Consider the following 16,903-nt stretch of genomic DNA (forward strand, 5'->3'; position numbering starts at 1 on the left):
AGGCAAACAGTTTTTCCAAGGCTTTGAAGATTTCTCCAATCTTTGAAGTAATGCTTTAAATTACCGCTTCAAGATTTTTTTTTTCTCTCTTCTATTATTATTCACCTTTTTAAAGCAAGTGCGATAGAGGAGATATTGAAGAGTCATGATCATACCAAATCAGGCCTAATTATGATTAAGTGAAATGCTTGGGTCCCTGGTGGTTCCCACCTTTTACTGGTGCCCTGGGGTGGAATTTGTAGACACAGAGAGTGGAATGGAAGTTCTCCGCAGTATTCTGTGTCAAGCATATGGATTTGCTAATTAGTTTTACTACAGGGCAGTCTTTAACCACAGGCAGATCTAATTAGTAGCCTCATCTGGCCCACTTCAAGGGTGGAAAAAGAAGCATGGTAGGTAGTTCTATTTTCCCCAGCTCTGACTGCTGCGACTACAGTGCCTTAGCTGAATAATGGGACTTTAACTGAGCCTCCGATGCTTCCGATAAGATTAATAGATTGTCTAGTGACTCTAGTCTGTCTATCTATCTATCTATCTATCTATCTATCTGTCTATCTCTCTATCTATCTGTCTATCTATCCATCCATTTGTTTTGATCCATTTATCCACCCTCCCACCCACCCACCATTCCCCAGCAATGTGTGTGCGCGCTTCATAATCTCTTACTTTCCGGCCGCCTGCATTAAGGCGTAGAGGCGTCAGAAAGGGATCGAACATCATGTGGCTGGTCTCAATGTTCACCGGAGACTGTCTCTTCCCAATGGCACACAGGTTCCATGCCGAGTTGACCAGGCCCCAGAAGGATGGCACTACAACACAACGAGAGAGAGAAAAGGAAGAAAGACAATGAACATGAAACAGCAAAAGGTAGAAAGCTTTCACATTCAGATGGCCTAAGGCAAGGTTTGCCACGGGCTGCCCCAGAGATTTATCATTTAGAGGCAGAAATCCCAAGGTCATGCTCATTCATTTTTTACAGCGGGTACCACCAAAAAGACCAACAACAACAAGTTTTGGCCGGCAAGAGTTACACCGAGTGTCAGTCGCGAGCACATAAGATGCATTACAAACCCCAGTGCAGCGCGGGGTCTGAAATTCATCACTTGGACAGTATCTGATAGCGTGGATTAGATACAGTCCAGACACATTTGGGTTAGCTTGTTCTGCGGCAAGATGGCATTCAGCACTTGAATGCCTCATGAACGTGTAAAGCAATCTGTCACCAGACGGCAGCCACTAGCATGCCCTCCACCAGGCAGTTTCTGATTTATGCAGGCTCCTCTCGCAGCCAAGAAGATCAGGGAAGAGATCAGTTGTTATCATCGCTGATGTACCGCAGCAGCACCAACAGATGAGCCTTGGGCAGCTTATGGTGATAGGAGGAGGAGGAGGAGGAGGCTGGGAAAAACTAACTAACATGTTTGTTGTGACAGGGGTCTGAAATTCCGATATTCTGCGCAAATGAAGATGAATGATTGCCATTTGGGCGAACACAGGATGCTGATAATGATGTGGGCTCGGTCTCATTAGCACACCTCAAGCCAATCGCGGCCCACAGGTGCGGAGCATGCAGGGGAGGCAGGGCCTTGGCGGAGGGAGATAAGTGCCTGCAGGCCTTGGGAGATATTCCGGCCACTTCATCAATGACATCATTAACCTGCGGTGCTATAATTAAACTCAGGTTGCCCCTGCTAGCGCCCGGTGCTGTCTTGCTTTCTCAGCCAATGCAAACTTCACAGCAGCGGCGGCCTGTTTATACAGACGCTCAGGACCTGTGGAGCGGCCATTTACCACACTTAGAGAAATCACATAATCCACTCCCGGAAATAGCTCCATAATATAGATGTGCCGGTAGTGTTTGACTGCATATATATCAACTATCTAGAATCAGCTGTATGGCGTCCTCTTGGAATTCTCTCTCCTCTCCCTCTAAGGGTCTATCTGTATTCTGTGTACTTCTGAGGTGCTGTATTGAGCTTCAGCGTTTTAGAATTCAATGGAGTTTTACTGATACTGAAGAGGAAAAAAGCAATTCAGATATAATGTCCACAAATGCATGCAACTTCAAGAAACACTTCACCTCATCTTACAAAGTTGTCATAGAATGAGATTTTGTCAATAACTTAGTTTAAAAAAACCCATCAGCTACAACCTACATTCTATGGAGATGATACAGTATGTTAGGGATAATCAACGACGCGCCGTGCGTTTATAGGAAAATAATGCATGTTCGAAGTGGTAATAAGGTCCCGACGCCGCAGGCAGAGTTCGATAAGTGCATTATTTTCCTATAAATTTACAGCGCAGAGTTGATTATCCCGCTTATACCACTGCTACTATCATCTTGAATTTCCCCTTGGGGATCAATAAAGTATCTATCTATCTATCTATCTATCTATCTATCTATCTATCTATCTATCTATCTATCTATTTTCGTTTATATTGCTGCTGGAAAGGAACTACTTCATAGCTGTGCGTATATCAAAAAATAATGCACGTTCCAAATAGCGCATCACAATAGGAAATTTGACCAAGCAGTGGTATAAGCATACACATAGACATAGATACATACATACAGATAGACAGAGAGACAGACAGACAGACATATTGTACATACACAAGTTTTGTATAGTGCCTTGTATGGTAACACATAAAAAACACAAGTTTTGTGTATGTCTTTTATGTGTTACCATATATAAGGCAGTATAAGAATGATATTTTTTGATTTTCCAGCCTTTGACTTCAGAATATTGATATTGATATTAATGACATTAACATACACTGATATAATAACTTTTTTATGTGCTTGCACTTATATTTAACTTAAACAAAAAAAATAATGTCCAAAAAATGACAAAAGTTTTTAAACCTTTGTAGTGAAATGAATATATATGGACGCCCACACACACACACACACACACACACACACACACAAACCTGCACACACACACAAACCTGCACACACACACATGCCATGGCACAGGCTGTCAACTCCATAACTGAAATGCCACAGTTATTACTTTGCTGTTATTACTTTCCTGCACCAGTATTTGAAGAATGTACCAGTTGGTCAAATATGGCCTTTGCCTTGACGTTCTTTGCTTATGACATTGATATACAGAGGCCCGAGCCCCCTGTATCTGCAGTGGTGCAGTAGGCTCTATGGTTTCATGCTCCCCGGAGCACAACGCCAGATAAAATGAATGACTCGACTAAATTGCTTTAAAGTTGCTTTAGACATAATCATCTGCTAAATGTCAGTCTGCAGGGTGGTTTCATTATACCACCACCTCACTGAGTTATTAGAGGGACGGATTAGTCTGACTCGACGGGGCTGTTTCCTGGACTTTGCCTGTTAATGGGGAGGGCATGGGCAATCTTAATGAAATTCTCAATAGGAAGAGAGAAAAAAAGGGAAAGAGAAAAGGGGCGAAGGAGACATAAAATTGCTCTGTAGGCGCGAGCACACACACGACTGCTGATCCGTGAGTTCCGTGTGTTTTATGTAGGATTTACTCCTACCGACGTCTGCGGGGCCAATAGGCGCGCGCGGCGCGCGACGGTTCGTTTGTTATCACAGAGCCTGCCAAGATACGGCGGCCACATCTTCATACTCACAGACAGAGTCAGCAGGTAAGCAGAAAAAAAAAGGAAAAACAAATGGCCGCGTTTTAATAGACATGATGCATGGAGCGCGAGAGAGAGAAAAAACACACAGAGAATCCCCTGCACAGAGTGATGGAGCCAGAAACACGGAGAGAGGGAGGGAGGGAGGGATGAAGAGGGAGGGTGGGAGAGAGAGATAGGGAGGGAGGGACAGAGAGAGAGAGGGTGAAAGGGATAGAGATGGATATAGAGAAAGAGGGAGGGAGGGTGAGAGAGAGAGAGAGAGAGAGAGATGGATGGAGAGGAAATTGTATGTGAGGGAGGGAGGCAGGGAGGGATGTAGAGAGAGTGAGAGTGAGACAGATTGAGAGAGGGATGGAGAGAGAGAGAGTGAGAGAGAGAGAGAGAGAGAGCGAGGGAGCTTGGCACGCTGTGAGTGTGGGGAGGGGCAACAGATGTGTCTGGCCGACCTCACGGCGAAATCCTGACCCGTCAGGCCCCTCGCCAGAGACGTCCGCTGTGGCTGTGCCGCTGCGTCCAGAGCGGCCGCGTCAACGCTCGACGGGTCACTGACAGGGTGCCGCGCCTCCTCTCCTCTCCTCTCCCCGCCCTAAGTGGAGAGATTAAGAGCTGATACGCTCCACGCCCCCCCCCCCCCCCCCCCACACACACACACACGCACACACACGCGCGGGCCTCCCATCCGAGCGGCGAACAGCGGCTGTCCCACAAGTCGAGTGGATTGGCCCTTCACCGCTGATCTGTAAATGCACCGCAGGCTTTCAAAGATCTCTCCGGACGTAAACATAGGTGCTGTCTGTGTGTGTGTGTGTGTGTACATGCTGTTAGTAGATTGACTGCTAAATATGGAGCTTTAAAAGCATGTGTGTGATACATATAGGCCTACTCGGGTTTATGATTCGCAGAAAGATCACAGGCCTGTTGTTTCCTACCTGCATAAGGGTACACGCCAACATGCTCAGTCAATTAATTAAAAAATCCTGATCCATCTTTCACAGTGATTTGAAAATTCTGCTGATGGATTTTAATGCATTTCAGTCATTAATTTTCAAAGCCATCTCAGCAGCCTCATACCAACTCAATACAGCACTTGCCACTGATTGACGTGTAACCTAGCGACCAAATTAACAAATAAAGGAAACTTGTGAAATCCGTTAAAAGCTTGTCAGCGCATTAAAGATTTGTGGGGCTATTTCATGTTTTTCTCATCTCCCCAGAGGTATCGGTAATGAGCCTAGACCTCTGTGTGAGAGAGGACCATTTTGACTTTTTCTGGTAATCAATTATATCGCTCCTCTGGCTGCACTTTGGGGCGCTTTATGTGTTAGGTGACCTAAATAAATGTCTGTTTCCAAAAATAATGATGTAACCGTGCGGTAATCCCCTTTGCTGAGCTGCACACTGACATTTGGTTGGCTGGTTTGCTGCAAATTCTCCCTCCAAAGGAGACACAGACCCAAATTTTGTCAAAATTGCACACACCCTTGCGCTGTATCGTGTAGGGCCACACCAACGTGGGGTCAATGCGAGCCTCAGAAGCCTCGGCAGGCGCCTTTTGTATCAACACAGGACGCGCATTCAAAAGGTTGAATAAGCCCTTTGCATGAACATCGCAATTCTGCACCACAAATGTAAAAACCTGCCAAGGTGAAATCGGCTGCAAGCGCTGCGAGCAGTCTTTGTTGCTGTATGTTCCCTTTGAAATTCTTAAAAACACTGTCTGGGGTTTCTTGCTAGCAGCGATGAAATTCTCCCGTAATATATTCTGGGGGAACTTTCAGAGCTACCCTTAAATGAATAATGTTCAAGTGTGTGCCCTTTCAAGTGGGATTCCACAACAAAAGAGATAATGTTAATCTGATGCTTTGCCTAAAGTCTATCTTTTTTTTTTTTTTTTTCACTCCTCAGTGCCTGATGTTCAATAGCTTAGCCAGCGTGTTGCCTAGTAGTCGCTTATCTGCCAAAACTGCTATCAGCCCATCTTCTGATGACCTTAGCATGAAACGCCCTCTGAATGGATTAAAAGGCAATTTGATTATCAGGCGTGTTTAGTGTGCCATCCTTTTGTTCAACAATTCGCGATGTACAGTTGGGTTAAACACATCACAAGTGTTGTATAATGATGCCAATACAGAAGAAGTATAAATTGTTCCACAAAAGTCACATTGTGGAAGTTCAGACCAGGGAACAAAGATGAACTATGCTTTTGAAATGATCAAGTACGAATGAGGAGGACTTTTCTATTCAGTTAAAAGACAACTGATTCTTCACGCCGGCGAGAGCTGTCTCGGAAAACAAATTAATGAGATATATTCATACACTCTGGAAATCCGGTGCAGAGACAGCCATGACACTTTCTCAGTGTTATAATAGCTCAGCAAAACCCATATAATTTATTCCTTTGCTGTTCAACAGGAGCTTTGGGCTGAGGATTTGACGTCAACTGAAAGATTTTTTTTTTTCTGCAGTTATATCCTCTGTTAACATCGTAGCAGTGGAAACCAACTACTGCAAATACATAAATTCTGATCAACAATTAATTATGAAATTATTACAGAGCAAATTATTAAATGATCATTGACCAACTATTCTAAACACATTCACAAAGGAATATTAAGTAATAATAATGCCTCAGATTGATAAAATGGCCCAGAAAGACTGCAGATACAGTATACAGTGTTGCTACAGTACATGCCCTTAGGGCTTAGAATCTTAGAATATCTGAAGGCATAACAAAAGCATGGGACAAGAGCCATTGTGAAACGTTAAAAAGAGGCTGTTTATTCAGCAAATGCTCTTCATGAGGCCACTGAGACTTCATATGAAGAGTTGTCTTATGCTCTGGTCTTCAGCCACACCATAGCGCTTCATGAGCATGGTTAATTATAAACAGTTATATCGGGATGTAGTGGTAAAATAAGAGGTGGGTAAACAAATTCTGTGATTGGGGTTAAAGGGACACTTCACCGATTAGCATTAAGCTTTGTATCTTTGTGTCTTTTTGAATGGTCGTGCATCATTCCGTCAGTTTGCCTTGAGATGGGAGAAATACAGATTTCAATGAAGCCCATGAATAGGACTTCCTGCTTTCAATGATGTAAAATAATGATTTTTACATCATTGACAGCAGGAAGTCCAACTTTGAAATCCGTATTTCTCCCATCTCAAGGCAAACTGAGGGAATGATGCACGACCATTCAAAAACATGACTGGTTTTCTAAAGATACAAAGCTTAATGCTAATCGGTGACGTGTCCCTTTAAGGTGGACTGAGTTATGCGTCATCAGATTTAGTTTAAAAAGGCATTCAGAACATGTTTTATAACAGTGGAGGTTATGGTCCAGTGTTTATAACAATACCAATGGTATTGAATGGTTCCTAGAGTGTTGATGAGTGTACAGAGTGTAACTCATAAGTGTAATTTTTGAATGTTAAAAGTAGGAGTTGGTGAATAAATTCTTTTGACAGGTGGATAAACTCTAATAAAAGCTGGATAAACTCGATTTCTGATATTTCAGGTGGATAAACATCCACATCCCTGGTCATATAGACTTGTGTTGATTCTGCGAGGCATTATCTATGCTACAGTATTATTCTCTTCCTGATGTGCGCATTCTCATCTATCTACACACAGCTGGCCTCCAGCAGATTGTACCCCCCCCCCCCCCCCCACCCCCTCCTCTGGGTGTGCCCGAGGTTTCTTCCTACAAGGGAGATCTTCTCTAGCTCCTGTCGTCTTACGATTACTGCGGGGCTTTTAAGGATCAAGTTCAAATTGGGCGCAGTTAAGTGCTGCTGTGTGACACAGTTTTATGTCATGTTGCTATATAACATTTTTATTTAATTACAAGGCTTGGTACCACTTCCTTTTACAGTCCCCTAATTACTAGGTATTTACCAGGTAACAACATGGTAATATTAAGTAATTATGTGGTAACTAATATAGGTAAAAAGAGGGTAACTACAGAGTAAATATAAAACAATTACATAGAAATGTCTTAACTATTACAAAGAAACTATTCTGAATTAATGTTTAATTACTTCTGAGAATGTACAGGTTACTACAGAATAATTATGACACAATTACTACATAAAAAGAAAGAAATTATGGCCATGTTCCCTAGTAATATCCTTCAATATTTCAGCCATTCCGTTACCTACCATGTAATTATGTGGTAACTATACTGGTAAAAATTAGGGTAACTACAGAGTAAATATAAAACCATTACATAGAAATGTCTTAACTATTACAAAGAAACTATTCTGAATTAAGGGTCAATTACTTCTGTAAAATAAAGGTAACTACAGGATAATTATTACACAATTACCACATAAAGAATGAGAAATCATGGCCATGTTACCTAGTAGTACCATTCAATATTTCAACCATTCAATTACTTATTTAATATGTAATTGTGCTACTTTGGCTGGTATTAAAATGGTATTTACTGGGAAAGAACAAAGTTGTTTCTAAGAAACTACATTCTTTATTTCCCTTTTATTTTGCTGTCATCACCAGCACATAGGCCTATACCCATTTATCATGCATGGGTTTATTCAGTACTTACCTCATAACAACAACTCCATCAGGGTCCATCTTCCTTATTACTGGGTCATTGTACATACTGATTAAAATGTACTTGGTAAATACATGGTTGTTTCCATTGTACTGATGTCCGCACCTAATTGTCACCATGCATTTTCTGCAATATTACCTGATTAAACTGAACTAATTTCCAGGTAAATAAGATGAAACTGGACTGGAAAAGAAAGCCTGAATTTTTACCATGTTTTTAACAACCACTTACCAAGTAATTATACAAAGACATTCTTTTAACTCCAACCTACCATGTATACATTCTGCAATATTACCAGGTTATAAATAAGTAAATAAGACGAAACTGGACTGGAAAAGAAAGTATGAATTGTTTCCATTTTATTAACAGCTTCTTTCTAACTAATTACACAATGATCCATTTATTTTTCATTCCATCCATTCAAGTTATGATCATGCATTTTCTTCGGTGTTACCAGGTTATTCACAACTATTTTCTAGGTAACTAAGACGAAACTGGACTGGAAAAGAAAGTATGAATTGTTTCCATTTTATTAACAGCTTCTTTCTAACTAATTACACAATGATCCATTTAATTTTCATTCCATCCATTCAAGTTATGATCATGCATTTTCTTCGGTGTTACCAGGTTATTCACAACTGTTTTCTAGGTAACTCAGACGAAACTGGACTGGAAAAGAAAGTATGGATTATTCTCACATTGTTAACAACTGCTTTCCAAGTAATTACACAATGATCCATTAATTTTTCATTCCATCCATTCAAGTTATGATCATGCATTTTCTTCGGTGTTACCAGGTTATTCACAACTATTTTCTAGGTAACTAAAACGAAACTGGACTGGAAAAGAAAGTCTGGGTTATTCTCACATTGTTAACAACTACTTTCCAAGTAATTACACAATGATCCATTTATCATTAATTCCATCCATTGAAGTTATGGCCGTGCATTTTCTTCAGTATTACCAGGTTATTCACAAGTATTTTCTAGGTAACTAAGATGAAACTGGACTGGAAAAGAAAGTATGAATTGTTTCCATTTTATTAACAGCTTCTTTCTAACTAATTACACAATGATCCATTTATTTTTCATTCCATCCATTCAAGTTATGATCATGCATTTTCTTCGGTGTTACCAGGTTATTCACAACTGTTTTCTAGGTAACTAAGACGAAACTGGACTGGAAAAGAAAGTATGGATTATTCTCACATTGTTAACAACTGCTTTCCAAGTAATTACACAATGATCCATTAATTTTTCATTCCATCCATTCAAGTTATGATCATGCATTTTCTTCGGTGTTACCAGGTTATTCACAACTATTTTCTAGGTAACTAAAACGAAACTGGACTGGAAAAGAAAGTCTGGGTTATTCTCACGTTGTTAACAACTACTTTCCAAGTAATTACACAATGATCCATTTATTATTAATTCCATCCATTGAAGTTATGACCGTGCATTTTCTTCAGTATTACCAGGTTATTCACAAGTATTTTCTAAGTAAGTAAAATGAAACTGGACTGGAAAAGAAAGTCTGGATTATTCTCACGTTGTTAACAATTACTTTCCAAGTAATTACACAATGATCCATTTATTATTAATTCCATCCATTCAAGTTATGACCATGCATTTTCTGCAGTATTACCAGGTTATTAACAACTATTTTCTAAGTAATTAAGATGAAACTGGACTGGAAAAGGAAGTATGAATAAATTCACTATTTAGGTTATTCTTATTTACACATTCATCACGCATGCATAACACTCAATCTTCAATAGTTTTCAATAGGCTAACTTTCAGTTTCAGGTAGGCTATCGAATGTAATACAACCAACATCCAAGCAGTAAATAAATCATACATAAACATTGCTTTTGCTTTGCATTAAAATAAAATACCACTAGCCTATAGCCGATGTAACGTTGCTAGTGTGCGTTGAAGCCTAAAACCAAAACGGCTCTTTCACGCCACTCCAGCAGCGCAACAGACAACTCACTGTGCAGGCTAGTTATGGATGGACAGACGTCTTCAGCGAGGCTCGTGGTCTTTGGAGATTCGGAGAGAGGAAAAGTGCGAGTGGCAGTGCAGGCTATATCACACAAAGTCATTCGTGCTAACAGCTAGGTCTTGCTGACTAGCTGAAGAAGGCTTTATACTCACGGGAAACTCTCGGTCGCAGTCCTCGAAATATTCACTTCCAACACAACTTCGCCGTCTAGCAGTAATGTTTAAGTGAGTCTTTTACCCACTAAACACAAAGGCTATACATGTGTTAGGCTGCAGTAAACTTCTCCCTCTAGACAGTCGTTCTCCCTTCTTCTCACCGTGCTTCTCCGTGGTGTCGTTAGTTTCTCCCTCATGTATTTCCTGACCCTTGACCTAGCTGAATTTTCATTGGCTCAAATAATACAAACGTAGGCCTAACACAAAATACACATTTCCATTCTTTTCACTTTTAGAATCAAAACATAATATATTGACAACATTTCAGTAACTATGACATTATAAGCAAAATATTTTCAGCCTACCCATACTGAAAACGTTGACTCTTGTAGGCACGCAGTCATGTTTGTTGAATTTCATGCATTGGTTTAGATGTAAATATTTTGTGTATAATTTCATAGTTACTGCAATGTTGTCAAGATATTATGTTTTGATTGATAATTAAATTATATTTTGTTTATAATGAAATTATAAGCAAAATATTTTCAGCCTACCCATACTGAAAACAAGACAAGAGTCAACGTTTTCAGTATGGGTAGGCTGAAAATATTTTGCTTATAATGTCATAGTTACTGAAATGTTGTCAAGATATTATGTTTTGATTCTAAAAGTGAAAAGAATGGAAATGTGTATTTTGTGTTACGTTTGTATTATTTGAGCCAATGAAAATTGAGCTAGATGTCAAGGGTCAGGAAATACATGCGGGAGAAACAAACTACACCACGGAGAAGCACGTGAGAAGAAGGGAGAACGACTGTTAGAGGGAGAAGTTTACTGCAGCCTAATGTATAGCCTTTGTGTTTAGTGGGTAAAAGACTCACTTAAACATTACTGCTAGACGGTGAAGTTGTGTTGGAAGTGAATATTTCGAGGACTGCGACCGAGAGTTTCCCGTGAGTATAAAGCCTTCTTCAGCTAGTCAGCAAGACCTAGCTGTTAGCACGAATGACTTTGTGTGATATAGCCTGCACTGCCACTCGCACTTTTCCTCTCTCCGAATCTCCACGGACCACGAGCCTCGCTGAAGACGTCTGTCCATCCATAACTAGCCTGCACAGTGAGTTGTCTGTTGCGCTGCTGGAGTGGCGTGAAAGAGCCGTTTTGGTTTTAGGCTTCAACGCACACTAGCAACGTTACATCGGCTATAGTGGTATTTTATTTTAATGCATTGAAAAATCAATGTTTATGTATGATTTATTTACTGCTTGGATGTTGGTTGTATTACATTCGATAGTATACCTGAAACTGAAAGTTAGCCTATTGAAAACTATTGAAGATTGAGTGTAATGCATGTGTGATGAATGTGTAAATAAGAATAACCTAAATAGTGAATTTATTCATACTTCCTTTTCCAGTCCAGTTTCATCTTGATTACTTAGAAAATAGTTGTTAATAACCTGGTAATACTGAAGAAAATGCACGGTCATAACTTGAATGGATGGAATTAATAATAATTGGATCATTGTGTAATTACTTGGAAAGTAGTTGTTAACAATGTGAGAATAATCCAGACTTTCTTTTCCAGTCCAGTTTCGTTTTAGTTACCTAGAAAATAGTTGTGAATAACCTGGTAACACCGAAGAAAATGCATGATCATAACTTGAATGGATGAAATGAAAAATAAATGGATCATTGTGTAATTACTTGGAAAGCAGTTGTTAACAATGTGGAAATAATCCAGACTTTCTTTTCCAGTCCAGTTTCATTTTATTTACTTAGAAAATACTTGTGAATAACCTGGTAATACTGAAGAAAATGCACGGTCATAACTTGAATGGATGGAATTAATAATAAACGGATCATTGTGTAATTACTTGGAAAGTAGTTGTTAACAATGTGAGAATAATCCATACTTTCTTTTCCAGCCCAGTTTCGTCTTAGTTACCTAGAAAATAGTTGTGAATAACCTGGTAACACGGAAGAAAATGCATGATCATAACTTGAATGGATGGAATGAAAAATAAATGGATCATTGTGTAATTAGTTAGAAAGAAGCTGTTAATAAAATGGAAACAATTCATACTTTCTTTTCCAGTCCAGTTTCGTCTTAGTTACCTAGAAAATAGTTGTGAATAACCTGGTAACACCGAAGAAAATGCATGATCATAACTTGAATGGATGGAATGAAAAATAAATGGATCATTGTGTAATTACTTGGAAAGCAGTTGTTAACAATGTGGGAATAATCCAGACTTTCTTTTCCAGTCCAGTTTCATTTTATTTACTTAGAAAATACTTGTGAATAACCTGGTAATACTGAAGAAAATGCACGGTCATAACTTGAATGGATGGAATTAATAATAAATGGATCATTGTGTAATTAGTTAGAAAGAAGCTGTTAATAAAATGGAAACATTTCATACTTTCTTTTCCAGTCCAGTTTCGTCTTATTTACTTATTTATAACCTGGTAATATTGCAGAATGTATACATGGTAGGTTGGAGTTAAAAAGAAATGTCTTTGTATAATTACTTGGTAAGTGGTTGTTAAAAACATGGTAAAAATTCAGGCTTTCTTTTCCAGTCCAGTTTCATCTTATTTACCTGGAAATTAGTGCAGTTTAATCAGGTAATATTGCAGAAAATGCATGGTGACAATTAGGTGCGGACATCAGTACAATGGAAACAACCATGTATTTACCAAGTACATTTTAATCAGTATGTACAATGACCCAGTAATAAGGAAGATGGACCCTGATAGAGTTGTTGTTATGAGGTAAGTACTGAATAAACCCATGCATGATAAATGGGTATAGGCCTATGTGCTGGTGATGACAGCAAAATAAAAGGGAAATAAAGAATGTAGTTTCTTAGAAACAACTGTGTTCTTTCCCAGTAAATACCATTTTAATACCAGCCAAAGTAGCACAATTACATATTAAATAAGTAATTGAATGGTTGAAATATTGAATGGTACTACTAGGTAACATGGCCATGATTTCTCATTCTTTATGTGGTAATTGTGTAATAATTATCCTGTAGTTACCTTTATTTTACAGAAGTAATTGACCCTTAATTCAGAATAGTTTCTTTGTAATAGTTAAGACATTTCTATGTAATGGTTTTATATTTACTCTGTAGTTACCCTAATTTTTACCAGTATAGTTACCACATAATTACATGGTAGGTAACGGAATGGCTGAAATATTGAATGATATTACTAGGGAACGTGGCCATAATTTCTTTCTTTTTATGTAGTAATTGTGTCATAATTATTCTGTAGTAACCTGTACATTCTCAAAAGTAATTAAACATTAATTCAGAATAGTTTCTTTGTAATAGTTAAGACATTTCTATGTAATTGTTTTATATTTACTCTGTAGTTACCCTCTTTTTACCTATATTAGTTACCACATAATTACTTAATATTACCATGTTGTTACCTGGTAAATACCTAGTAATTAGGGGACTGTAAAAGGAAGTGCTACCCAAGGCTTTTGTAAACATTTGTAACTGCTTTATGGTTACGGAAATGAGATTTGAAGCCATCACAGCATTTAACATAAGGTAAAAATGTGAGTGCCTGAAGGTGTAAAATAATCTTTATTCTGAGGGCATATGCTATAAAATTGCAACACAAGTGGTTGCTATATGCAAATAATCATGATTTATATCAATCATTATGAGGCATTATAAATATGTTATAATTCTTTATTGTTGACTTTATAATGTTTATAAATACTGAAGGGAAGATTTGCCAATTCTGTTGAAAAACTTGTAGTAAAGGCAAAGCATTTGTTAATTATGAATGAATAGGTCTTCGGGAGTGAATCATTATTACCAATGGATTAAGAAAAAAGCTGTTTTTGAAGTGTTACTTCTGAAGATTCCACTCCAGGCTCATGGATAGCTGCGGTGTAATCATCAAAACCAGGCCCAGCGTACCACTAGCATCAGCCCATCTTGCATCAGTTTACGGTGTCATCTGAGGTAGCCTACCCTCAAAGTCTCACTAACAAGACTTACATCACCAGAAAACATTTTGCTGTCTAGGTAAGTCGAACGAAATCTGGCACCCGTGACGGATTGCACTGAAAGAAGAAGAAGAAGAAGAAGGAGAAGAAAAAAAACCTCACTGTAATAAAGGGTGATTTCACTCACACCCCCGGGGGGCCCGCAAAGCTGCTATCCTGAAAGCTGACGAGTCAGCCACTCCCAAACTGCCAAGGCCTTCCGTGCCGCTGCAGCCCTTCTAACTTTGTTGACGCGTGCGCCGGGGCACGGCGGGCTGGGAGGTCCTCTCTACTGTACCCTACACCCCGCGCTATTACATTTGCAGCGTCCCAAATTTCACTAGATTGCATTTTAGCACGGCGGCGCGTGGAGAGGAGCGGCTCCTCGTAGCTCATTTGGTTTGAGAGTCCGTCGGGGAGGGGAGGGGAGGGGGCGGGGGCGGGGAGGAGGAGGGGGGGCTCAGACTTGATTGCATATGCCCAGACATCACACCGCGGAGGGGAGGAGGAGACAGAGCATGGAAATGAAAGACATGCAAAAGAGGGTGGGGAAGGTTACAGATGATGGGAGCTGACACACAGGAGCTGAAGTGAGCAAGGGAACAGGAGGAGAAGCTCTCTCTCTCTTTTACTCTCTCTCTTTTTTACTCTCTCTCTTTCACTCACCCCCTCTCTCTCTCTATTTCACTCTCTCTGTCTTTGTCACTCTCTCGCTTTCACTCACCCCCATCTCTCTCTCTCTCTCACTCCCTCTATTTCACTCTCTCTCCCCTCTCTATTTCTCTGCCTATCTCTCTCTCTCCCTCCCTTTTCTCTGTATTCACTGTGGATCATTTGTGAGAGCCCCCAACCTTCATTTTAAACACCATTTTAAATTCAATAACATTTGAAAAAAATCATCTGCACAAGATATCTCCTCATCTCTGGGCAGACTTTGCTTGCAATTCTAAGAGACTTATTTCCATTCTGAGATTCTAAGATGTATTATCTTTATTCATAATCTGCTCAAAGTGAATGACATATTTATCAAAAAGGACAGGCTAACTGAATTCAAACTCTGGTACACATGAAACAAGTCTGATGCAATTTACAGCAAATTTTTGCCAGTGTACCCTTGAGTGTTTTGAACCACATCCCTCTGTTGTCATAAACAACGATTATATAATCGTTTTGAAATAGACCTATTTCCTTCCAATTTCCACTCTTTAATATGTAAGAGAGACTGCACTGTTTACAAGATATTCACTATTTCACTTAGAAGAGAAAATACGAGGCATTGTAAACTGAGAATACATGGCCCCCATACTGGTAGGATATTACTGCTTTTTGTTCCTCATATTGAATAGACTATAAGCAGTCTTGCACTAACTTTTGAATATATATATATATGAGCTCATGAATATTTACAAACATGCAATTCAGACAAAGTACACGATTGTAGAATTACGTACATCTGACATACGCCTGCACACTATACTATCCATTCACTGATCCACCATTCAATCTCTTTTTCCACTCAGACAGAGTGAGGTGTAAGTACATGGTTGGTTATTGTGTATGTTTAACCGGGGATCCTGAAGGATTAAAAACCCATTTGGCCCACTGCAGTATAGTGGGGAACAGTGGCCAGAACTCCTAAACAGTCGGATGTACCCTCAAAAGCCCAACAGTGATCAGACTTGCAATTATGCACAGCAATGTTGGAGCTTCGAGAGCAGAAGTGTGTGTGCCGAGAGCAGAAGTGTGTGTGTGTGTGTGTGCCGAGTGTCACAGTGCCAGCTGCAATAAATCTGTCAAGTCTGCTGCTACTGTACTTGGCCCCTGAACATGCTGATTTCAGCTTTACACAGTGTTCTACACACACACTTGTCTGTCTGTGTTTGTATATGTGTGTTTCTCTCTCTCTCTCGCTCTCTCTCTCCCTCCCTCTCTCTCTCCCTCCCTCCCTCTCTCTATCTCTCTCTCTGTATATATGTGTGTGTGTGTGTGTGTGTGTGTGTGTGTGTGTGTGTGTGTGTGTGTTTGTATGTGTGTGTGTGTGTGTGTGTGTGTGTGTTTGTGCTTGCACATTTTGAACCTGTTCTTTATAAATTGGCTTTGTCTGCACTGCACTCCCTGCCTTGCTTTCACTTACTTCCATTTGTCAAACACACATCTCTGGTTGACCACCAGGAACTTGCAGACTGACCCCTCGGACCAGCAACGGCCGCTTTTTAAACAACAACAAATTGCTTCATATATATTTTTTTTTCTTGTTTTTTTTTTTTCCTAAATGAACACTGTCCAGCAAAGTGCTTGGGGCTCCGCATGGCATGTTCCTCATTACACAACACCAATAAACAGCTTTCTAGTTTAACACACGCCAGATAGAATGGGATCAGTGCATAAGTTGGAGGGTGGCACACGAGACAATCTGATGGCTTCCAATCAATGTGTCGGGGACAGATGGCAAGTTCATCCAAACGAGGGAACTGAGGACAGATTGGACTTAACACTGGACTGGACAGATGAATGAAAGACTCAACGGT

The 16,903-nt window shown here is 39.8% G+C and overlaps 1 protein-coding gene across 1 annotated transcript in view; it reads right to left on the reverse strand.

Moving 5' to 3' along the window:
• The window catches only part of LOC134076168 (carbonic anhydrase-related protein 10-like), a 37,036-nt gene that overhangs the window by 11,542 nt on the left and 8,591 nt on the right, over positions 1 to 16,903 (reverse strand). Inside the window, exon 3 of the mRNA XM_062531171.1 lies at positions 667 to 809. Coding sequence (XP_062387155.1) covers positions 667 to 809 — 143 coding nt within the window. The remainder of the gene's footprint in view (positions 1 to 666; positions 810 to 16,903) is intronic.

Source organism: Sardina pilchardus, chromosome 3 (assembly GCF_963854185.1).
Source record: "Sardina pilchardus chromosome 3, fSarPil1.1, whole genome shotgun sequence".
NCBI lineage: Eukaryota > Metazoa > Chordata > Actinopteri > Clupeiformes > Clupeidae > Sardina > Sardina pilchardus.